Source organism: Chlorocebus sabaeus, chromosome 10 (assembly GCF_047675955.1).
Source record: "Chlorocebus sabaeus isolate Y175 chromosome 10, mChlSab1.0.hap1, whole genome shotgun sequence".
Classification (NCBI taxonomy): domain Eukaryota; kingdom Metazoa; phylum Chordata; class Mammalia; order Primates; family Cercopithecidae; genus Chlorocebus; species Chlorocebus sabaeus.
In genome coordinates, this window is record NC_132913.1 from 47,220,658 (window position 1) to 47,244,884 (window position 24,227).

General features: G+C 44.7%; 1 protein-coding gene across 5 annotated transcripts in view; it reads right to left on the bottom strand.

Moving 5' to 3' along the window:
- The window catches only part of PLA2R1 (phospholipase A2 receptor 1), a 125,724-nt gene extending 103,435 nt beyond the window's left edge, over window positions 1-22,289 (bottom strand). For all 5 annotated transcript variants that reach the window (XM_007965114.3, XM_038002032.2, XM_007965115.3 and 2 more), the window contains exons 1-3: window positions 21,980-22,289; window positions 4,283-4,663; window positions 1,565-1,738 (exon numbers count right to left, since the gene is read on the bottom strand). In XM_007965114.3, coding sequence (XP_007963305.3) covers window positions 1,565-1,738; window positions 4,283-4,663; window positions 21,980-22,094 — 670 coding nt within the window. In that variant the 5' untranslated portion in view covers window positions 22,095-22,289. The remainder of the gene's footprint in view (window positions 1-1,564; window positions 1,739-4,282; window positions 4,664-21,979) is intronic.
- Window positions 22,290-24,227: the final 1,938 nt, after the last annotated feature.

Consider the following 24,227-nt stretch of genomic DNA (forward strand, 5'->3'; position numbering starts at 1 on the left):
ATATTATTAATTGCTTGATGATGAATTATCTGCACCAGGGTCACCTGGGGCACTTCTCAAAAATGCAGATGTTTGGGTTTTACATACTGCTCCCACTGCATCTCTGGAAGATGGGCCAGGATATGCATTTAAACTATCTCCCAGGTGATTCTAGGGCATTGTCTCAAATACAACCTGCATTTTCTGGCATACAGCAAACCTGTCTGTCCTGTATTCTCTCTAGATGCCAAGTTCCTTAAAGGGAAGATCTTAAGTCCTAAAACTCTTGGCATTCACCCCTATGCCTAGCTTAGGGCTTGTTGACTGACAACAAAGAGGAGAAATCATGGATTCAGAAGCGTATGCTGAAAAGATAAATTGGGTTTGATGCTGCTGCTGCTATTGTTGCTGCTGCTGCTGGCCACAATGGTTAGGCCTTGTGGGTGCTTACTGTGTGCCAGACATTATGAAAAGTGCCTTGAATGCTTCATCTAATTGAATTGCACAATAATCCTAATAGGTACTGCTATTATCTACATTTTATGGCTGAGGAAACTGAGACTCAGAAAGATGGAGAGAGCTTCCCAAAATTTCATTGTTGGGAAGAAGCAGGACTCCAATCTTGACCTGTCTGATTATTTCAAAGCTTATACTTTCTTATTTACTAAGCCATACTAGCTCTTGGATTAGAAAACAATTCTACAGATACTTTATAAATCAGATTCTTTGGAGTTAATCTCTTCAATTTGCTTTTGCTTCAAGTTTATTTGTTGCATTTTATGTATGCGGAGGGGAGGCAGGCATGGGAGATGAAGACTGTAAGAGCTGTACCCTCTGACTCACAGAAACCACGGGAAAGGAAATTGAATATAGAAAGTAGGAGGCATACATAAATATTCTCTAATACTTGAGAACAACTGGAAACTTTTCAGCTAAATAAAAATAAAATAAAATAATAAAGCACTAACTGAAAAAAAGTTAGAACATTGCCACTGCCATTGACTTTTGAAAATCAAGATAAGAAAAGAAAAAAAAAATGAGGTTATATCCAGAAGGTAAGTAGTAAGGAAAGGGAGTCAAGACAAGAATCCACTGTCAAGAAATAATGAGGGCAATTGCGATTTTAGAAAGATCATCAAGAGGCCAGCTGGTGCCTGGACTTGACAATGGGCATGACAAGCAGCCTGGATGTGGAGAAATTAAGGCAGCTATAAGAGGTAGTGAACTGAAAGGCTAACTGGGTTTTATATGCAATCAGGTTTGTTTTGAAGTATCCAGCCAAGAAGCTGGGATCAATCAGATCGCAGAGTATTATAATTTAATTTGGGTTAAAACATCATTATGCACTGAGCTTAATGAAGAATGGCTAATTAACATCTCTTGAATGTATGGCAAAAAGAATATACATTAGAATTGTCTTTTCAAGGCAAAAACAAAAACCCCATTCAAAATCTGAATTAATAGCATCAGGGTGCTTATTCAGACTTCAATATATCAATCCCAGTGCTTTTGTTTAGATACAGATAACTTTCTAATCCTCTTTGATTCATTCATGACATATAGAGAAGACAAAATTTATTCTTACTGGGATCAGGGCAAAATCCCCACTTTTCATCTCTTTCATAACGGCTTGTCGTGGCACACCACAATAAGTCATCTTCCCGACCTTCACGGGTACACTCATGATGCCACTGATGGTTATACTGGAAGGGAAACATACACGGCATCCCATGGGTGTTCCCTTTGATTGTGTGCAAATCTAGGAGAAAGAAATGTACAAAGTCAGACAAGTATGATGTCAGCTTTACCTTTGGAAACTGCTATACATCAAAAGCATTTTTTATGGACTGAAACCCTCTTAGGGGCAGATACTCACTACAACAGAGTGAGCCCTCAGGTCCTCACTGTCTCCTGTCAGTAGAAGTGTGAGACCAAGAGCTGGGCTCAGAGGAAGTGCTGATACATGGTTTGCTTACGCATTTATCTACTTGTTTACTTACTATGGTGAGCTGCCACAGTAACATTCATACTTGTGGATGGATGAGAAGGAAACTTTAATGGAGATTTAACTTCATAATACCTTCCAGTCCCCAAATACATCAGCCATTAGCATCTAAGACTCAATAGATTCATAGGCATTTATTAATTTATTCATTCAATAACGATTTATTGAGCATTTAGTATACTCAGTACTGGGGATACAACAGTGAACAAACCAGCATAAGTTCCTTCATGTGGAACTTCTATTCTAGCAAGGAGAGAGAAAAAGAAGCAAATATACAAGTAAACATACAGTATCATTGCAGGTAGTGAAAAGTGCCATGATGAAAAATAAATAGGATGAGAAGACAGAGTGGGGTGTGTGTGTGCACGTGTGTGTATATGTGTATGCATGAGACAGAGGGAGAGACAGAGAGAAAGAGAGAGAGGGAGAGACGGGGTGGAGGAGCACAGGGCACTACTTTGGACAGGATGGGCAGTGAAAGGCCTCTCTGAATAGGAACTGGGTGACCCGAGAGTGCAGGTATTTAGACAAGAGTTGATCCAGCGAAGGAAGAGCAAGTAAAAAGAACCTGAGACAAGAACAGGTGTGGGTGAATGAAGAAGAGGAAGGAGGCCCTCTGGGAAGGGGAACCAGGGATGCACTGGAGTGTCAGCGCACATAGGGCTGTCTCCCTGCCATACTGTGGGCTTTGGCCTCTACTCTGAGGGTGGGGGCAAGTCTCTTGTGCATTTCAAATGGGAAAGTGATAGGTTCAGATTTCCATTTTTAAAGAATCACTGAGGGTGCAAGGGGGCAAACAGCCGACATGGGGAGAGGGTGAAGCCAGACAGCTGACTGGGTGACTTCTACAGTGATCTAGAGTGAGATGATCATGCAGACATGGCCTGCTGGCTGCCTTCTCAGGGTTTTGCAATACTTGGTCATTCTTGGCCTTAATCAGGAATCAACAAAAACTTTTCACAACTCAACTGGGGCTGCCAATGGTAGGTCCTGGGCAAAAGGACCAGCTGTGGAGAGCCCCACCTCTTTCCCACAACTGGCAGGGGTGACCTGAGCTCACGACATGTCACCAGTCACCAGCCTTAGCAGTTAGGGCTACTTAGGAACTGTAGGTATTTCAGGACATGCCCTTTTCTTTCAGTCCCCTTCCTTCTACTCAGAAGCATATGTTCTCTAGAATCTTCTCCTGCATGCACCATGAATGTGGGTATGTGGCTAAAAAAGCTAACATAAAGCAAAATAGCAAGTTCCTCTTCAGAACTGTAGATTATTCAGAGTGCTCATTTGCAGCACTAGCTTTATTTTAGTGAGCCCTGAAAATGCCTGGCCCTTGGCTCTATCTCTTTTTAATCATTTCTTCTTTAGGAGTTCCTTGCTCTGCTTCCCAGGACTGTACAGAATTCTTAGGAGAATATGCTCTTGTGAAAGCATAACTCTACAGAGCACCACAAGGGGAGGGACTCCGCTTGTCCTGTGGGCCTCTGTAAACCAGGTGCCTAGCCCAGTGCCTGATCAATATGGGGTGGATTTGTCAGCAGTGTTATATAAAAATGTGGGATGAATGGATGGATGGATGGATCGATGGATGGATGGATAGAGTGAGCTACCAAACAAACCCTGAGGGACAGGTTTGAGATTTTAGAATTTAACTATGTAACTTTCTTTATTTTTATTTTTTTCTGTTTAGAAATGACAAAGATAACCATAGAAAATGAAATTCCCCTCTAAACCGTGCTTCCCCACCGACCATGCCTGGCACACACCAAATAACCCCTGACAACAGTCTGTCATTAATCTTCAAGTGACTTGCAACATGATTATCACATGAATGCCAGCCAGCATCAGGAGGCGTTGGAGGTGCCCTGGATACATACCTCCATAGGTGGGGATGCGTTTTTACAATAAGAGAAATGGTGGCAGGGGAGGAGAGGTTATTATATTTGTCATGACAAAAGTCTTCAAATATCTTTTCCTTCCACCTTCCTTTTCTCTCTCTCTCCTCTCTGCTTGTTCTTTCTCCTCCTTTCCATTGATTCCCAGAGTCAGTTAAATGTTTTTCCTCCCAATACCTTTAAATTCTGAGAAGTTCTGCTTCTTTAGTAGAATGTAGTATGTCCATTCTGAGACTCTCATAACCCTCTTACCATAAGCAAGGAAGCAACTAAAATGTATTTAGCAGAAGTCCCCTGAGGGTCCAGGCTTTGTGTACTTCTTTCACATAACGCTTTACAAATCTTTACTTATAGGCAAACTTTAAAAAAATACCATTCCCCGAGTGCTTCTTTAAATTAGTTTTACCTTTGTGTAGATATTCACAAATCTCTCCACCACCTGACACATAAGAAATCCACTTATGAAAATACTTCCGTGAGGCCACCACTGTGTTATGTGCCACCTGGACGGAGTACTGCAGCGGGCCGGTGATCATCTTCCTGTTACAGCGCCACCGCAAGGAAACGAGGGTGGAGTCACATTCGTATAAGCTTAAGGGCTGCTCTGGGGCAGAGAAATTCAGGCCCAGGCAACCGCTGCCTCCTATGTTAAAGAGGCCATGGTTTGAAACCCATTTCCACAGCATGTGCTTGTTTGCTTGCTTGCAGTTCTCCAGGGTCAGTACCGATTTACCTGCTTGAATGCATTTCTTCAGACTCTCACTTTGGATAATAAATATTCCTTTATCTGAAACAAAAATCAAAGACCTGGCATGAAATTTTCATATATAATTTACTAGCATCATGAGGATCTCAGTGTGCATATCTAAGTACGATATGCCACAGTTGCCGGTCATTTCCCACAGATCTGGCGTTGTTGGGCTGGGTCCATCTGAAGGGCTTTATTTCCATAAGACAAAGGAGTTTCTTGGGAAGCATAAAAGGGCTTATGGAGCTAATGGGAGAGCTCTGATCTAAGACCTCACTGGCCATATAGGAACAAGGGTTACCTGTCAATCCACTCAGGTCTGTTACTGACAGAGAAGGTGCGTTCACACAATTGGTTAGAGAGGGGGATTGGTAATAATACTCAGGGCTCCTGGGGAGGGACACTGGGTGCCCATGGATGGGACAACATTGTCTCAGACAAGTGCCTGAATGTTAGGGACACAGCTGCTGAATCAAGAGCCACTGAATGAAACTCTCTGCCATCAAGTTCCTGTAGAAAACTGAAAGGCTATCAGTGAAATGCTGCTTTGTGATCTGATGCAGGATTCAATGCTGGTCAGAACACAGTGCTTCTCAGCAGTACAGGGGTGGAGGCGGGGAGCTCTTGCTATGGGGATAGACTCTTAGTAGGAGACGGCTTGCTGGGTGGGGCTGGCAGAAGCAGGTAGGTGCCCAGGCCACTAGCTATGGCACCACACCCGAAACACGAGAGGTGATGGACCACCATTACGGTGGCAGAAACCAGAGGCCACATGGACGGTTGGAGAAAGTAGGCATTTTGTGACATGTCCCTGAGCTTTCCCTTCCTGGAGCTGGAAGAAGGGATTTGGGTGAGTTTCCTGTGGAAAAGCTGGTGGGACCCAGCCGGGGAATACATGTTAGCTGCCAGCCTGCTACCTGACTTAACCCAAGTTGCGGGCCTGGAAGGCACCTAGTACCCAACAGTTAGTATGAACTTGTTTTCTCTCAGGCTTTTTGAAGATGGAAACCAAGTCTCATTTCTTTGGTCTAAGCACGGAGTGTGTTGCGCACATGGTGGAAATTCAGTCACTGCTTGCTGTTGATGAAATACACCAGCTGCTGCTGCTTCGGCCTTTGGCCGCTGAAGTCACCTCGGTCATGTCTGGTCAGGCCCTGGCACTCTTTTATTCTCCCAGTAGCTGGGTTCCCCTTTTCTATTTTACTTCCTGTCTATTTTTCAAAACTCTGAAGGGACATGATAGGGTTCCCTCGAATGTCTGGGGTTTAGGGTGGGTCGTGTCATGGAGGGCAGAACAGGTACAGGCAGAGGCCTTGGAGAGGTTTGGGACAGTGCAGGACAGGTCTTCTCACAGATCCACAAGGGAACAATGCTTCAATCTGGTAAATGTTCTTTTGGTTTCTCCAAAGTTAATCAGCCTGAGGAGAACTGATTTACAGTTACCAAAATCACTTAAGATACTGTTTCAAAAAGATTGTCAATGTATTAATAAATGCTATACCTCATTTAATAATTGATGACCTTACTTATAGCCATAGATTTGAGGAGTTGAATTAGTTGTCTGAGAATTGCTTTGATCACCGTACATCAGAGCAAAAGAGAGGGGGTGGGGTGGGGAAAATGAATGGTTTTAGGGAGATTTCATTTAGATCAGGAAATTTGTTTTCCTAATGAGGGCCTTGTCTGCATGGTTATTAGTAATAGTGATTCAAAATCAAATCCACCTCTCATCAATGTGACATGGAGTCTGATAATTAACCTTCTGTCCAACTCTCCTTTTCACCTTTTCATGCCTGGGTAGAATGTTCACCTTAATTTCTGTTGTAACCTACTAATTACTTTCTAGCTAACCTAGAGTTCATTAATTTTTCATCAAAGGATAATTATTTTACTATAATGGTTTTGTAGTTCAGCTTCTACCTAATATATATGTTCAAATGTATTATAAGCTCTGCAACGTACTGACTGTGCCTCAGTTTATACACCTCAGATAGGTGTATAGATGACCTGGCTAGTGGTTGAGGGCTCTGGAGTCACGTAGAACCATCACGGACCCGCTGTGTAACTTTGGGCAGATTGCTCCATCTCAGCGAGCCTCGTCTTTCCTCCTTGAACTGGGACTATGTATGGCACTCACCTCTTAGGGATGTTAAGGACATTCCGTTGAATAACCCATGAAAAGCACACCACATACTACCATGAAAAGCCTTAGGAAATGGGAGCTATCATTATTACTTTATCCCTCTGACTTCCTGATTCTTGGTCTATAGATCCAGCTGCAGACCTGGTTGAACCTACGGAGTGCTAATCTCAGCACCCCTCAAAGGCTTCTCCTCTTACACTGCTAGCACAAAAGCTTATTTTTACTGCAGTTTCTGCAGCACACAGTGGGCGCAGACATTTTAGTTTTAAACAATGCTATCGCTTTTTTTTAAACAATCGCTATCACCTTTTATGGAGGAAAAATATTCTCCAAACAACCAGATAACAAAATCTTTTTCTCATTTGTTCAAATATGTGTGCAATGATGAATTAAGAGCCTTCATCTGTTGATTTTCTGCATTACCCACCAGTAAAGTCTACACTGTAGGTTTTTTAATAGGAAAGAGAAAAATACATGGTGTTGACAAGCAGTATGTAAATGGGGGGAATGGGTGGTCTGTGAATAAGTGGACATGAAAATTACAAACCTAACATTTGGGGTGAATAAATATTGTGTGGGGCGGAGGGTTTGAAAAAAGTTCTTGCTCTAGTAACCCAGGCTGGAGTGCAGTGGCACTGTCACGGCTCACTGAGGCCTTGGCCTCCCAGGCTCAACTGATCCTCCCAACTCAGCCTCCTGAGTAGCTGGGATTACAGGTGTGTAACACCATGCCTGGCTAATTTTTTGTTTGTTTGTTTTTGGTAGAGATGGGATCTCAATATATTGCCCAGGATGGTCTCCAAACTCCTGGGCTCAAGCAATTCTCCCACCTTGGCCTCCCAAAGTGCTGGGACTACAGGTGTGAGCCACCATGCCTGGCCAATAATGCTTTTAAACTTCCAAATTAATAAGTGTTAAGAGAAAAAGAGTGGCAGAAATTGGAACTTCTGTATCACACTAGCAATCATAAAATTACCTTTCCAAAGCAGAACATATTAGACCCACCTAATCCATTGCTGCTTAATTTTGGGGTGCTACTTATATTTCCATGCCAGCTGCATTTAGGAAACAGCTTTAGAAAAGTTCTTCAGAATCTGCCGTAGGCAAGTAGCTCTGATTCACCAATAATAATCAACATGCTGCCTCCAAATATACTAAGTTAAAAAATGACTTGAGCCCATTTTTCCATTAAGTTATAATAGAATATGATCCTGGCACTGTTAATCTCCATAAATTCACTGAAGAGAAAACAATTACTTTCAAACAGACTATGAGGAGACTTAATATAGGTATCAATATTCTGATTGTTATTATATGCACATAATGTCTCTAACAAAACTATAATGTGAAAATAAGCCACCAATCCTTAGTGTGTGTAGTTGCTGGATTTTTTAAAAGATGAAAATCAAATGTGGGAGGAATCAAGATTGATTATACATGTCAAGGACATCAGTTCTGCTTGAACACTGATTAAGTGATTAATAAAGTACTGCCAGAATTACTAAATCTCTTTGCAGGAAAATGTTATTATACTTCCCTTCATAATTATAAGTTTAGGAGGAGAAAAAGGATTGATTTATTAGAAGAAACTTATAAGCTAATTTCTATCCTCTTTTTTCTAAAATAAAATCCATGGAAGACAGTGGTTCTACTTTCTACTTCTGAGTTCCTTTAGGAGGAGATCATTTCAGATCCACTCTTTAGCCCCATAAGACAATGTGTGCTCTTCTAAGGAGTGGGAGGAGAATGTTTCATTGATCAACTGTTAAACCAAAGTTTAGGGTATTACCTTTATGACTGCGTATGGAACATTCATTCCTTCAACTAGCTTTCATTGGATGCCAGCTACTTCATAGACACTGGGTAAGATGCTAGAGATAGAGAGAAATTATTTGCCTAAATATCTGTCCTTTGAAACTGTGTATATTTGTTCTGGAATCACGGGAATTTGGCTAGCTAATGAAAAGAAGGGAGTTCCATTAGTTCCAAAGAAAACTTTATAATTGCATTCAAAATAAGCCCTTAATGGGGAGCGTGATGGCTCATACCTGTAATCCCAGCACTTTGGGAGTCTAGAGCAGGGGAATCACTTGAGGTCTCTACTAAGAATACAAAAATTAGCTGGGCTTGGCGGTGCGTGCCTGTATTCCCAGCTACTCGGGAAGCTGAGGCACAAGAATCGCTTGAACCCAGGAGGTGGAGGCTGTAGTGAGCCAAGATCATGCCACTACGCTCCAACCTGGGGGACAGAGTGAGATTGTGTCTCAAAACAAACAAACAAACAACAACAACAAACTGATACAATAAGCTCTTAAAAACAAGTGATAACACTTATAAGTGGGAGGTGAACAATAAGAACACAGGGACACAGGGAGGGAAAGAACACACACCGAGGCCTGTGGCAGGGGAAGGGAAAGCATCAGAATAAAGAGCTAATGCATGTGGGCTTAATACGTAGATGTTGGGATGATAGGTGCAGGAAACCACCATGGCACACATTTCCCTACGCAACAAACCTGCACGTCCTGCACATGCATCCCGGAACTTAAAATAAAATAAAAAATGATTTTAAAAGATTTTAAAAACTAAGTGATAACAAATAAGAGAAAGAAAATAACCCAAAATTTAAGACACCGAACTGGCTCTTCAACTGATGTCACATGTGAGTTGGACAGGACCCCTCAGTGTCACCAGACTCTGAGCAGGGAGCATGCACACACATATACTTGCCCACTTTCTAGGGAGGACATAGCAGGGCAGTGCTGGAAGGAAGACAGGTGTGGCAGAGGAGACTCACTTCACCCATGAACCCCAAACCATGAACTTCAGAGCTGGATGGAACTGTAAAAATTATTTAACTGAACCAATCTTTTACTTTTTTTTTTTTTCAAATTCATTTTTGTCTTAGAAGTTTTATATCTATCTACTATATTCAGTCCAGGTGTAGCTTTATTTACATGCATTCATTTATAACTTAAGAAAGAAGAGGCCGGGCGCGGTGGCTCAAGCCTGTAATCCCAGCACTTTGGGAGGCCAAGACGGGCGGATCACGAGGTCAGGAGATCAAGACCATCCTGGCTAACCCGGTGAAACCCCGTCTCTAGTAAAAAATACAAAAAAATAGCCGGGCGAGGTGGCGAGCGTCTGTAGTCCCAGCTACTCGGGAGGCTGAGGCAGGAGGAGCTTGCAGTGAGCCGAGATCCGGCCACTGCACTCCAGCCTGGGAGACAGAGTGAGACTCCATCTCAAAAAAAAAAAAAAAAAAAAAAAAGAAGAAAATAAACTGCTATAGATTGTCGCCAAACATTTTGAAGTAGCTGACTTGAAATTTCAGATGACAAAGATCTATCATGTGCTTAATGTGGCATGGTTTGGGAACCCTGCAGACAGAAGGATATATATGTCATAGTGTTTGCCTGCAAGGAAGTCACATTCTCCCTGGGAATCCCCGAAATACACAGAAAAAAATTATAACTTAATGCCAACACATATTTTGACATAGGAGATACAAGCAAAATGGTGTGCCATGAGGTTGGAGTCTAAAGCCTGGGGCCATTATTGCAGTTTGATCTGTCTGTGTGAACAGCAGACTGGAGGTACCTACAGGAAGTTTCTCCTGAGGCCCCTCCACTTGACCTTCTGTACCCCTTCTGATCACCTCTACTTGCGTTTGGTGTTCCCTTTAGCTTTAGACAGCTCTTCTCTCAGAACTAGCTGATTGAAGGTTTGAAGTGTTAAGTGAGTAGGATAAGATTTGTACTGTTAAGCTTTTGTGAAGTTTCTGCATTTTTAACAAAAAACACTTGGAAGAAACAATAAAACAGCAATTTTAATGGTGGCATTTTAGGCAAACAAAGGACTTTCTGGTAATCAATAAATTATATTATGAAGGTGTTCACCTAATCCAATTATACACATAAAGTCAGTCTCTGTGCCGCTCCATTAAGGGAACTGGAAGGAAAAGTTCCAGTGCATGGTTCACATCAAGTGCAATGCATAAGACAAGCTATTAGAAAGCCACAGCATGCAGGCTGCAGCCCAATTTCAATCTCCTACCCCAGTCCATAGGTTTGAAATTGCTTCTACTCCATCTACCCACAGAGCTAGTGCTGGGCTCACGCCCTTCCTGCCCTGCAGCCTCTCTTGACTCTGTCCATTTCCTTGCTGTTCTGACAGTATCTAGGTTTCAGCAGGGACACAGTCCAGAAGGAAATGGGGAGGGCCTCTCTCCTCTGTAACCAATCTGAAGGTGAGCAGCTTCTCTCTTGAGATGTATTGACCTTTTCCAGTTTCACAAATTTGGGTTTGTCTCTATCTGTTCCATCTAGTGAACAATGGATTCAGAGCCAATTGCATTCCTAAGATTACTCTGTAGCAGGAAGGGATACTGTAAGCTGCTGAATCAAGTCCTATTCATGGCCGAGTGATGCAGAAAATCTGGATTCTTAACATGACCTTTCAAACCAATAAGTGAGGAATTTCTGATGCTTGCAGCAATCAGCATGTGCATGGTTCTTCAAAGAACAGATCCACGGAACAAAGTGAAAAGTGGGCCAGCCCTTCCTACCTCTCTCTGCATGAAAATGTGCATTTTATCTCAAATCATCTGAGTTTTCATGTGTCTCTTAATCTGAAGCTTTTGAGTTCCTGTCAATTGCTTTCTATTAATCAACTAAAAAGTTAACCAAATATATTTTTTAAGAAACCTCTTTGTCCTGTCTCAGAACTTCCTTCTCTTTCTCTGTCCTAGCATTGTCCTTAACTCTGAGCCTTCTTTATTCTCCTATAGCTTCTGAACCTGGATAATCACCATCTCCACAGGGTCGTGGATCCCTTTTGATAATTCTTTTTACATGTTCTCTTCCCTTTTCTCTCTAACCTCCCCAAATTGCCTCTCTAAGTTCCATGAGGCACACAATAGTCTTTCTCACATGTGGGAAAAATGAAACAGCATAATCAGTGCCACCGGACTGCAGTTCTGTGAGGCTTCAAATTGCCTGTTACTAACCCCTGTGCCAGGAGGGGTTTACCCTTTCAGACTGTCCTTGCCACTCCCTGGCCATTCCTGTTCCCTCCTCTGTACTCCTGCTGTGTCCTCATTTAGCAGTTGCTGACCCTGGCAGAAAATCTTCTCTCTTCCGTGATTCTTTGCTAGACCTCTGTATCTTACCAATGAATTTTTAAACTGAGTTGAAAACATTCTTCTTCCTTTTAGCTTTTCATCTCTTCTCCCATTGTTTTACCTTTATTTAACTGGAAAGTACCTAACAGACATTGCTGGTGTGAAAATCATTATTTACAGCAGCTCCGTGATTACCTTATACACTCTGTTGAAAATATACCATCTCAGTCAAAAGCGTGCCTCATTACAAAGTGCAAGTTAGGGCAAGGACAAAAAGACAGGACATTGTTAAGATGCCCTCACAAATGCCTGCATATTAAAGCCTGGAAATGATTCAAAGACTGGGTCATGAAAAACCAACAAAACCAGAAAACAACTCCATCATCAACCAAAACAACTCGGGAAATGATATGGCATGACTGAAAACAAAAGTGCTTACAATGAGCTATCCATCTTAGCTGCTTTGAGATTATGGCCATTAAAACAAACAAACAAACAAACAAACAAAAACATTTACTACAGTGCAAGGTAGAAATGTTAAAAACAAAAACAAAAACAAAAACACAACATTTAGTGGTAGGTAGTGTTAGTCCCTGTATTGATTTGCTACTAGAGTTGCCATAACAAAGTGCCACAAACTGAGTGGCCTCAATGACAGAAATTTCTTTTCTCATAATTCTGGAGGCTGGAAGTGTGAGATCAAGGTGTGGCAGAGTTGGTTCCTTCTGAGGGCTGTGAGGGAAGGATGGGATCCTGGATTCTCTCCTTGGCCCCTGGAGGACCACCTTTTCCCTGTGTCTCTTCACATCATCTCTCTATGCATATTTCTGTGTCCAAGTTTCCCCTTCTTATGAGTATACCAGTCATAATAGACTAGGGCTACCCTAACTGCCTCATTTTAACTTGTTTACCTCTGTGAAGACTCTATCTCCAAGTAAAGTCTCATTTTTATATGAATTTGGTGGTGGGGGGAAACAAAATTCAAGTCACAACCATCCCTATCATTCTTATTCAGGCTGTCTGCATCATTTGCAGGGTCCAGGGTACAATGAAAATATGTGGTCTTGGCTGGACATGGGGAAGTCAAGTCAACGTCCCTTTCCCTTGGGCCCACAAGAGATTGCAACCTCTGAGCTATAACATGCTTGGAATATAGTACCTGGATTGAGGATATGTGACACGTTCCCACTCAGCCCTCACAGAACCCACAGAAGTGCTACCAGTCCAGTGGTGACAGATGCTGCCTTGCACTGCCCGGAAATGCCACAAGGCATCTACTCCCAGGGCCCAGGCCTCCAGTCCCCCAACTTCAATGCAACCTGGTTGCCACTGTGTGCAGAAGGCAGCAGCAACTGTGGGGCAGGAGTGTGGGGGAGGCAGCTGAGAACCCATCCCAGGGAGGTAGACAGAGGACCCCAGGCAGAATTGAGCAGAGGCTCCAAACCTCTGGCTTGAGTTCCATTGTTCCATTGGACATCACACACAGCACACAATTTCAAAGATAGAAATAATTACGAATCCCAAGACCCCAATCCATGGAGCTTTAAACCCTAAGTGGAAAGAAGGCCCTTCTGACTATAGGATGTTGTGCGACTGCACTGGTTATATCCCCATGCAGCTCTCCTTGTTTGCATTTGAACAAGGTTAACATTATGGAAAAAAGACCTTGGCAAACTACAGAGCACTTCTTTTAGGGCAGAACTGCTTAAAACTAGAAGAGTATCTGCCTTGGTTTTCCCATCTCCACGATGGGTTTAATAGTAATGCTGGGGCTGGGTGTGTAGTTCACATCTGTAATCCCAGCACTCTGGGAGGCCGGGGCTGGAGGACAACTTGAGACCAGGAGTTTGAGACCAGCCTGGGCAACATAGCAAGACCCCTTCTTTACAAAAAGTTTAAATTTATAATAAAAAGAAAAAATAATCGTGCTGGCCTCACAAGACCTTGATAAGGATTATCTCAGTTATGATGATCACTTTATAAATATTAATAAAAATAAAAGCCAATCTTAACTTTGAATATGAATGGTGCCAAAGAGCAGCAAAATGAAAAAATGTTTATAGTTAAATAATTACTTTGAGATTCCTGTTTATATTTTCATAATTGAAAAGTTCTCAAGAGCAGAATACCAAAAGCTAGAAGTGGTAACACTATTTTATTTCCATATTTCTTTGGAACTGTAGTTGTTTGGAAAGTATCATAAATTAAAAAGCCAAGTGGTTATGACTTTCCTGTTTTGTTTAGCTCTGTGTCACAGAACCCAAGTTACAGAAATTCTAATTATAATTTTCTAATTTTCTTGAGTGCCTTTATAAAATGTTTTTCCCTAAATGACTTTATGTAGTGTTTATATGGTGTTCTTTTGTTTATTTTATGAACAATAATATTTCTTTTTGCTTTGATCAGTTCAAAATATAATTTATGCTCCTAGCTATGCATTGGAACATCTCCAAAAGGCTCTCAAGCATAATTTCTAAAAAGAAAAATGGAGGGAAGGGTTTATAAATGTCTTAAATCAATTACTTTGATAGGTTACATGAGGATTTGCGGCATTAGGATTGAGTTCAGAAGAGGCAATACAAGGGGATCGTTTCTTCAGATAACTTGATATAAATAAGCAGATTGTTAGGTCAAAGAAGGGGAACTGCAGGGACAACTAAGCCATCTGTGTGGCCCAATCTTTCCTGTCATGGGCTTGGAACCTGCATTGTGTGGTATCAGTTACGGGGACAACCAACAATAGGAAAATAGTTAGAGGCTTAATGAGAAAGAGTAAATAGGACCAGGAAAACTGGACATCTATGCTGACTCACAAAGGCTTGCCAGGAAAGGAGGCAGGCAGAGAAGGTGGGATGAGAAAAGTATGAAGGGGAAGAAACGCTGAGGGATGACAAACAGAAACGGGAGAAATGGAGTCAAGATGGCTAGCATGATTCATGGCCAGGAAGGGCAGCTAAACCACTATCTGATCACACTTTTACTGAAATTCCATCTCCAGATTAGTAGAATGGCTCATTGCCTAGGGACATCAGAATTGCCTAGAACAATACACAAATCAATAGCTTTGCACATTTCTGCTTTAGGAAAATACCACTCCCACTTGTGAAAGGAGGGGTTTGGAAAAGGAGGAGTTGCAGAGAGCAAGAGGCTGGCCTCCTGTTCTTCCTGCTGTGAAACCAAATCGTATGCTCCCGTCGTGCAGCAGGATCCAGAATGAACCATACCATGGGGTCACAAGGCTATTCAGGGATCCTTTGCATTAGTGCTGAGTGCTTGATTCAAACCCCATGCTACAAGCTCCTGTGGGCACAAGTTGCTTAACCCGTCTTCATCTGTAAAAGAAGGGTATGTAATAATATTGCCTACCTGTTTAGGTGAGGAGACAATGTGTCAATGTAAGTAAAACAGCAAAGAGTAACGACTCCCCAACTGTTAGAAAATACTAGAAGCAGTAGAGGGGCATTTTTACCTTTGTATTAGAAACAGAAGCTATGTGGGAAATCTCAGGGCTACAGCTTCTCCCCTCTGCCGCCTCCGGGTAGTGGCTCTTATCGCTGTTTTTCAGAAGGTGGCACCTACCCCTCTTCCTCGCCACTGGGGCCCTCAGCCCTGAACCACTCTTCCCCACATTCACCATGGTTTGATACCAGCAGACTCTCTGCTGTTCTCCACACCCCAAAGCCACTTTAGCTTCCACACAGACGACCTAACACTCTGACTCAATGCTTTCTCCACTGCAGGTTGTGGCCCATTTATGGTCATGCAATCAACTGAGCATGTTATGACTAGCTAGACAAAACAAAACAGAATAGAACAGGGGGAAATGTGGCAGCATGTCATATTAGGTAAGAGTATTTTTTAAAAATGAAACATTGTTTCAGTTATACATATGTAGACCTATATGCTGTGGGTTGTGACGTAAAATGTGTTTCTTATTGTGGCTTGCTGACAAAAGAGTCCCAAACTCTACTCCAACCTAGCTTTGCTCAGGACATTGGGTTCCTTGACCTCCTCTGTGGTGAGGACCTTCTTTTGCCTCTTCTCCACTTTGGTGACCACTCGCACAACCATATCACAGATCTGGTTACTACCAAGAATAGGTCCATCTCCAAAACTTGGATTTTGCACTCTATAACCACTACCTCTCCTATTCTGCAATTTTCCCTCATCTCCTAACTTTCACTAACTGTTTTCTTTTGTTACTGTTTTTAAATACATATTTTCCTCTTTTTAAACCCTGTTTCATGAACAAAACTTTCTGTTCCTCAATCTTCCTATTGGGATTGACTTAGCTCAGCTTTAACTATCCAGACCGTTTCTTTGCTGCCCTCCAGAATTACCCTCTTCAAGGTGACAGGAGACCTTCTCTTCAAGGCCCAAATGGAACATGGCACTTCTAAACTTAAACATGCGATCTGGTTCCCCTCTGTGCAAACCCACAAGGCCCTTCTCAGCAGTACCCAATTCACTGGACCAGACTGTTTTCGGAAGCAGGGTGCCTCCAACCAACTCTTCCTCATCTCTCTCATGCTTCCAAATATAGACATGTCACTGCTTCTTGTTTTGCCTGGGGCCCTACTCTGGTGGTCTACCCCATCCACAGCCCCGGATGAAGCAGCATCCATCCCTGTGTCCACCTCTTGCCCCTACCATGGCCAATTAGCCAGGGGAAGGCCTTCGACTCGAGGGCAGAACACAGGAACTGACTAGCATGCTGTGAAGAATGTAACTGGACCCCTCTCCTAGGAAATTAAGGGACTCTTCCCAGGAAGCTAAGGGAGCTACACACGAAAGTCCTGCTAGTCAAAGCCAAAGTAACTAGTCAACAGATAGAACAACCAAGCTGGAGACACCATAGAGCCCCAGAGACAGAGAGAAACACATAAAGTAATGCTTCATGTCAGTGGCCAGTACCTGTGTCCCAGAAGATCTGGCTGCCCTGAAGAACCTATCCTGGGTCCCCCTTGAGATCCTGGGACCATTACAACAACGCCACGTTTGCTTGAGTGACCTTCAGTGGGCCTCTTTCCTTGAATCCAAAAGAGCTCAGAAGGGAACTTTCAGCTCACTGAACTTTTACTGTTGCCTAACACATGATCCTGTGCCTTTGCACATGAAATATGCATTCCCAGGAATGCTCAGTCTCCTTTTTCCTATATGGCAACTGCCTACTTATCCTTTAGGAAAACAAATGTTTTTTTATGAGCCTCCAGCTCCCCAGGCCAGCGCCTCCTCTGCACACCTTCAGCACTTTGCTCATCCCTAGTTTTCATAAGACCTCTCTCGCTGTTTTGCAATTGTTTGTGTTTCTGTATCTGTCCCTGCACTCTCAGTCTCTTGGGGCCAGTGTCATATCCTACTCATATTTTTACCTCCCCAATCTGGAGGTGGGTAGCAGATTCTGTTGGTTCCCTCCTCACACCGCCTAACCTGGAGCTCACTCACCTGCAGAGAGTCCCCATGCACTCCCAGTGACTTTCTGTGGCTCTCTGCCTGAGTATTTCAGGGAGACCAGGAGCACCAGGGGGTGAATGCCCCAGGAATGACCCTTAGACAGCAAAAGGTGGGAGTTGGTGGATAAATACTTCAGCTTCTTGCCTGTCGGTGGGTCCACTGAGTTCTATACAGTTCCTCAAAGGGTCCTTTGTGAAACTGAGCCCCAGTGGCCTGTGGTGGCTTTCTTCCCTCCTTGGTCTCATGTCCTCACTCCCTTACCATGCTTTCTAGAATCACCTCCTAAAAAAAACCTACTTGCACCCTAATGAAAACATGTCTCAGGAATTGCTTTTGGATGAGCCCAAGTAAAACAGGGAGATAAAACACATAGTGCCTGACAGATAATGAATGACCGAGGTCATCAGCCCCTACCCCTCTTTCCATCGGCACAGCATGTCAAGAGACACCCTGTACACCCAACCCTGTTTCACTATATTCTCCCAAGTTAGGACCTGATGGCAAGCACACTGACCACACACTCATCAGCACCCTCACCTCCCTTGGTCACTGGTCATTTAGAAAAGCCTACCCTGAGAGTCCCCAGGCACTGACACAGACTTGGGTTCTTTCCACTCCTGCTCTGGGAAGCTGAGCACTACAGAAGGAAACTCTCCTACAATACTAGTTGGGGACCATTTCACATTGATCATTTTTCAACCCTCAACAAAACTTCAAAACCATTTTACTTGCCCCCTGATCATTTCCTTCAGCAATGACTATGCCCAGCTTTCACCAGGATGCTCCATCCTCTTCTTCTTTCTCCCCCTGTCCTCTTTGTATCTGGGTACTTGAGTGAGTGAAGTTAGCTTGTCTTAGCACTTGCTAGAAGAAGGGCTCGGATTCGGATCAGGGAAAACAAACCACAATCAGGCTCCTTGGAATAACCAACCGGAACAAAGGTCCCCAGCCTTTTCTATACCAGGCACTGGTTTCATAGAAGACAAATTTTCCACAGACCAGTGGGGTGGTGAGGTGGGGGATGGTTTTGGGATGATTCAAGTGCATTACATTTATTGTGCACTTTATTTCTATTATTATTACATTGTAATATATAATGAAGTAATTACACAGCTCACCATAATGTAGAATCAGGGGAGCCCTGAGCTTGTTTTCCTGCAACTAGACGGTCCCATCTGGGGTGATAGGAGACACTGACAGATCATCAGGCATTAGATTATCATAAGGAGTGCAACCTAGATCCTTCACATGTGCAGTTCACAATAGGGTTCATGTTCCTTTGAGAATCTAATGCCACCACTGATCTGACAGGAGGTGGAATTCAGGCAGTAACGTGAAGGATGGGGAGCAGCTGTACATACAGATGAAGCCTCTTTTGTTCGCTGCTGCTCACCTTCTGTTGTGTGGCCCAGTTCCTAACAGGCCACAAACTGGTAGGTGGCCTGGAGGTTGGGGATGCCTGAACTAAAGGTAGGAGGAGATGAGCTTCAGACCTGCCAAGTACAGTGCTGTACACAGGGTAGGAAATAATTGTTATGGGGCTGTCAACCTGTCAAAATAGTCTGGATTGGCCAGAGGAGGAGGGCGCCATGGTGAGAGGGCAGCAAAAGGACAACACTTAGATTAGTACTATTACTAGCTCCATTTGACAGATGAGGAAACTGAGCTACTGATGGGTGAAGTACTTGTCCAGGGTCACACGATGGTAAATGGCATAGTCAGGATTTGAACTCAGACCGTCTAGCTCTGAAGCCCAATAACTTAACTACTACATAATACCGTATCTACTGACTTTTGAATACAGAATTGTATTGCCCATTTTTACACTGTTGAAAAAGACATACCCAAGACTGGGAAGAAAAAGAGGTTTAATTGAACTTACAGTTCAACATGGCTGGGGAGGCCTCAGTATCATGATGGGAGGCGAAAGGCACTTCTTCCATGGCAGTGGCAAGAGAAAAATGAGGAAGAAGCAAAAGCAGAAATCCCTGATAAACCCATCAGATCTTGTGAGACTTAGTCACTATTAAGACAATAGCACGGGAAAGATCCCATAATTCAATTACCTCCCCCTGGGTCCTTCCCACAACACGTGGGAATTCTGGGAGATACAATTAAAGTTAAGATTTGGGTGGGGGCACAGCCAAACCATATCAAGAATTATTGATAAATCATTGGAAAATCATTACAATACAATATATCATCTGCCTCCCAAGGCTGGCATGCTTACAATACATATCAGATCTATAAATAATACATATCAAACAATTCAGATAAAAATGCTGTATGTATAATCTGCTGTACATTATCACATAGCCATTATTAGTGGATTGGAAATGAAAATGAGTGTGCGTTTTCCTCTCAGTTGCTCTGTGGATGTCAATCGTGGCTAAAGTGAGTCAATGTGGTACAGCGAACACAGCAGTAAACTGAGGCACCCCAAAGCGTGGCTAACTACATGGCAGCCATATTTCAATTTCCACATCTAAAGAACAGAGGGCTAGAGTAGACAATGTCTCAGGTCCTTTTCAATGTTAAGATTTTGTTTTTCCATTTTGTATTGACAGTAAAAACTTGACTTCAAACCTGTCTAGCTTACACTTGAAATTCTACTGATGCAGATGACTGGAATCAGGGAGGGAGCCTGCGCGAGGATTGGTACATAACCTCTGTGCTCCTTGGAAAATGAGCAGCAGTATTTTCATATCTGAAGAATCTCTATGCCAACTATTTCGACCTTGTCAGATTTGCAAATTGCGCCTGGTAGGTACAAGGGCTAGCAGATGGCTCTAATTTCAGAGTGCCCTTGACTACTAAAAAGAAGACACTGCTGAGAATTTGTCTTAGGCCAGGATCTGGGTCTGCTACATATAAAAAGGATTAGCCCTTTGCTCAGAGATCACCAGCACATACTCTCTGTGTGGCCCAGTCCAACTTCTGTCCTGTGGGCTGCTGCCCTGTTCTACCACCTAGTGCCCAGTCAAAACCCACATTTTAAAACGCAAAGGAATAACCACTGCATGGTAAACTTAGTGGAAAGAAATCAAACATACCACAGGATCAGATGTGCATCCACAGGAGCAATTTTTTTTTTTTTTTTTTTTGAGACAGAGTCTCGCTGTGTCACCCAGGCTGGAGTGCAGTGGCGCGATCTCGGCTCACTGCAAGCTACAGGAGCAATTTTTACTGAATTGACCAAGAAGGTAAGAGCATCTCTGACTTTGGTCACTTTAGAATAAGAATGGTCTTGTTCTACCTGCCCCTGATTAAGCCTCCAGGGATCTTAGGAAACACAGTCTAAAAAAGATTACCTCAAAAATGTAGATATATTCTACTGGGGAGGAAAAAATGTGAACGCAGATATTGATCACATTTTGTGTTACCCCTTCTCTCCAAACTTATCTCCAAAAGCAGAGAGGATGGAGTCTGTCTGGAGTCTCCTCCTGGCATATTTAACTCCCTCCTGTCCCCCTCCTACTTGCATATATGGACTTCTGCACTTAGGCGCAGGCTTCTCTGCCTGAGGTGGCCCATTCTCGAATGCGGACCCCTGCAGGCCAGAAATCTCCTTCCACCTCTTTACACATCCTTCTGAGTCTCATGTGTAGTAGGTGCTCAATTAGTGTTTGCTGAATTAGTGTTGCGCAGGTGCGTGTTTGGGGAGTAACTTAATTCTCAGGGGTCCCATGTATATAACAAACCCCATTTTTCCTCTGACAGAGACTAAGGCACAAAGGCTCCAGATCGCACAGCTCATGGAGTCACTGGGGCTCCTCTCCCTCACCTGGTCTGATGTTTTCAGGCCGGGTGCGGTGGGTCACGCCTGTAATCCCAGAACTTTGGGAGGCCGAGGTGGGAGGATGACTTGAGCCCAGGAGTTCAAGACCAGCTTGGGCAACATGGTGAAACCCCGTCTCCACCAAAAATACAAAAACAGCTGGGCGTGGGGGCACGCACCTATGGTCCCAGCTACTCGGGAGGCTGAGGTGGGAGGATCACTTGACGCCTGGAGGCAGAGGCTGCAGTGAGCGGAGATCCCGCCATTACACTACATCCTGGGCGACAGAGCAAGATTCTGTCTCAAAAAAAAAAAAAAAAAAAAAAAAAAAAAGGTTTTCCTTCAGGAAGGGGTGGACTGGGGAGGCCTGGCTTGGGGGTCACTCCGCAGGTGGCGGCGCACACTCTGAGCGCTTGTTTTGCAAGGGGACGAACTGAGCCTTTTTTTTTTTTTTTTTTTTTTTTGCCATCATTTATCCGAGATGCGATCGGTCCAAATAAGCAGCTCTCGGAAAGTTTCCGTTTTGAAACTTCTCCGACACTCCTATTCCGGGCTGGCTCCGGGTGCCAGAGTCGAGAGGAGCTGCCTGCGAGACCAAGCCCCGCCCCCCGCCGCCCGACCCCCGCAGGAGCCAGGAGGGTGCTGGGCCGCGGGAGTGGGGTGCTGGGCCTAGACATGAGGCTGCAGGACACCACTCCCTCCCCCCATGCTCAAGACTGCTGACACACGAACCCCTACAAACGCGGCCGCCCTTGCCCGCCAGCTTGGCCCCTAGCTTCACCCCTTCTTCCTCTCCCTCGACCACCCCGACCCCCCTCCCCAACGTACCGATCCAGTCCCCGACCCTGGGAGACTCACCCCGCCACTCCAGGAGCCGCTCGGGGGTGAGCGCCGCCGCCACGTCCTCGGCGTAGCCCCTCGGCGCCCCCAGCAGCAGCAGCAGCAGCAGCAGCAGCGACGGCGACAGCAGCATCGCTAACCACTGGGTTCGCCGGGCGCCCCTTGTCCCGGGAACCCACAGCCGCACCCCAAGCACCCGGCCCTGCAGCGCGGAGGCGGATGCGCAGCCTCCTCCGCGCCCCACCCCTCCGGGGGCCTTGACACCCCCGGGCCCTGGAGACCCACTCCGCCACCCCTGTCGCTACAGTGAATGGACACTCGGGGCTCTGGCTGGGACGCGGGAAAGTCCCCCGCGTTTTCCCCTCCCTACCCACTGCGGCTTGGGGAAGGAGGAGGAGGAGGGGTGAGCCATCTGCCCATCCCAGAAATTCCTGCCTTTGGGGTGGGGACAGGAGCAGTGAGGCTGCCCAGCGCACACTCCCTGCTCCTCCAGTTCGCAGCCCCGCTCTCTCCTTTCCGGGGGAGGCCGAAGAGGAGCTGTGGGTGAGCGATTTGAGAATCTCCAGGACAAGGAGCCTGACATCCGGGTTTGCAAACCACCCGGATTCTGGAAAACACCGCGGGTTTGCAGCGGGCAGCTTAGAGTGAACCCAGCTGCTCTGCGACCCGGGCGCTTTGGGAGCGCCCCGGACTCCTCTGAAATGTGGAGCACTGGAAACCCCTGAGGGGCCACCCCGTGTTCTACCTTCCTTGCCACAGAGTAACCCAAAGATTATTTGATTGTTCAGCTCCTTCGGTTTTGAAATAACCTCCTCTTTACATCTCCTTTGATCCCCCAAGCCCCGCAAAGTAGCCAGGGTCCCTATCACCCATTTTTACATCTGAGAAACCCTGCCCAGAAAGTCGAAGTGCTTTGCCCTAGGTTACTTCCTAATCCAGCAAAAGTTTCTCTGTAGTAAGTAGGGCAGTCCTGGCTAGAATGTAGTCCTTCTAACTGTCCTCCTTCAAATAACCAGCAGAACACTGTCAGTGTTTAATATTCTGAGAACAGGCTTATATAAGACCTTTCCTCAGCGAGACCTTGACATTAGTCGTTAAAACATAAGAGAGCGGGAGGGGAGGGCAGAAAGCAGAGCCTGGAAGGAAATGCCCAGCAGGGAGGAGGATTGAAGGTCAGAGCTAAAAGTGGAAGAAGGGAAAGTGGTTGTCTTGGCCACTGCCTTAACGAAAGGTGCTCAGTCCTGCAGGAACCTCAGAGAGCCTCAGAACTGTCTGTCCGAGGACAAAAGGGGCAAGCGTTTATCCATGGACTTTATCCTTCCCTGTTGGTAAGGGAGCTCCTAGAGATTAACTCTGCTGCACTGTTCTACAGCAGTGGTGAGTTTCAGGCATGGTTCCACGCTTTGTCTCTGAGAAGCCCTGGGTGCATAGCATGGCAAAAGGTGAGGCGTTGTCAGGTTGTTTCTCAGGGGGGTGGGGGACAGGGGGACAGCTAGGGGAGACAGGCTGCAGAGGGGGCTGGAGTAAGGGGTGAGTTGAGAGGATGTGAGAGGTTCCAATGTGTGTAGAGTCTATAACATATCATTACATGTAGAATTCAGCATCCTTGCTTGAAAACATGCAGAAAAGAGATGCTTTAAGCCTAGTAGATTACACAGACTTCAGCTACAAACTATGTATCCATCTCTCCTATAGTCTCAGAACTACATTGCTATGGGAATATCCCCGTAGTATTGTAATAGAAGATTTGGCCCTGCCTGAGCAGGTTGACGTGCATTGCAGCAGGCAAGTGCAATGCATGTGGCATAATTAGGTCATAAAATGGGACACTGATGCTAATCTCTGGTGAGGTCCAGCGCAGTAACAGTAAAGGGGAGAAAGACTAGGCTGGAGTGGGCATAGAGGCCTAAGTGTGCTCAGATAGTATGGTGGATATTGGGAGGAAGAGGCTGTTCTAGGATGGGAAGAAGTTGTGAAAAAAATATATATTATACAAAGGTTAGAGTGAGAACTGCTTGTGTGGGAGAGAGTGAGGCATGCCTGGTTGAAATAAAGGGCAGCCACTGGGGCACCCTGACGAATGAGGACAGTTGCTGGGACATTGGGCTACCTCTCACTGGCTGTGCACCAGTGTGAGTTGTCCACGTGCTACGGGCCTGTTTTAGTCTCTGTATAATGAGGGGGAAAAAAAGCCTCCCTTGACCCATAGCAGATACAATTCTGAAGTAGCAGAGCTAGGACTATGAGTAGGATAAGAAGGGAGAAA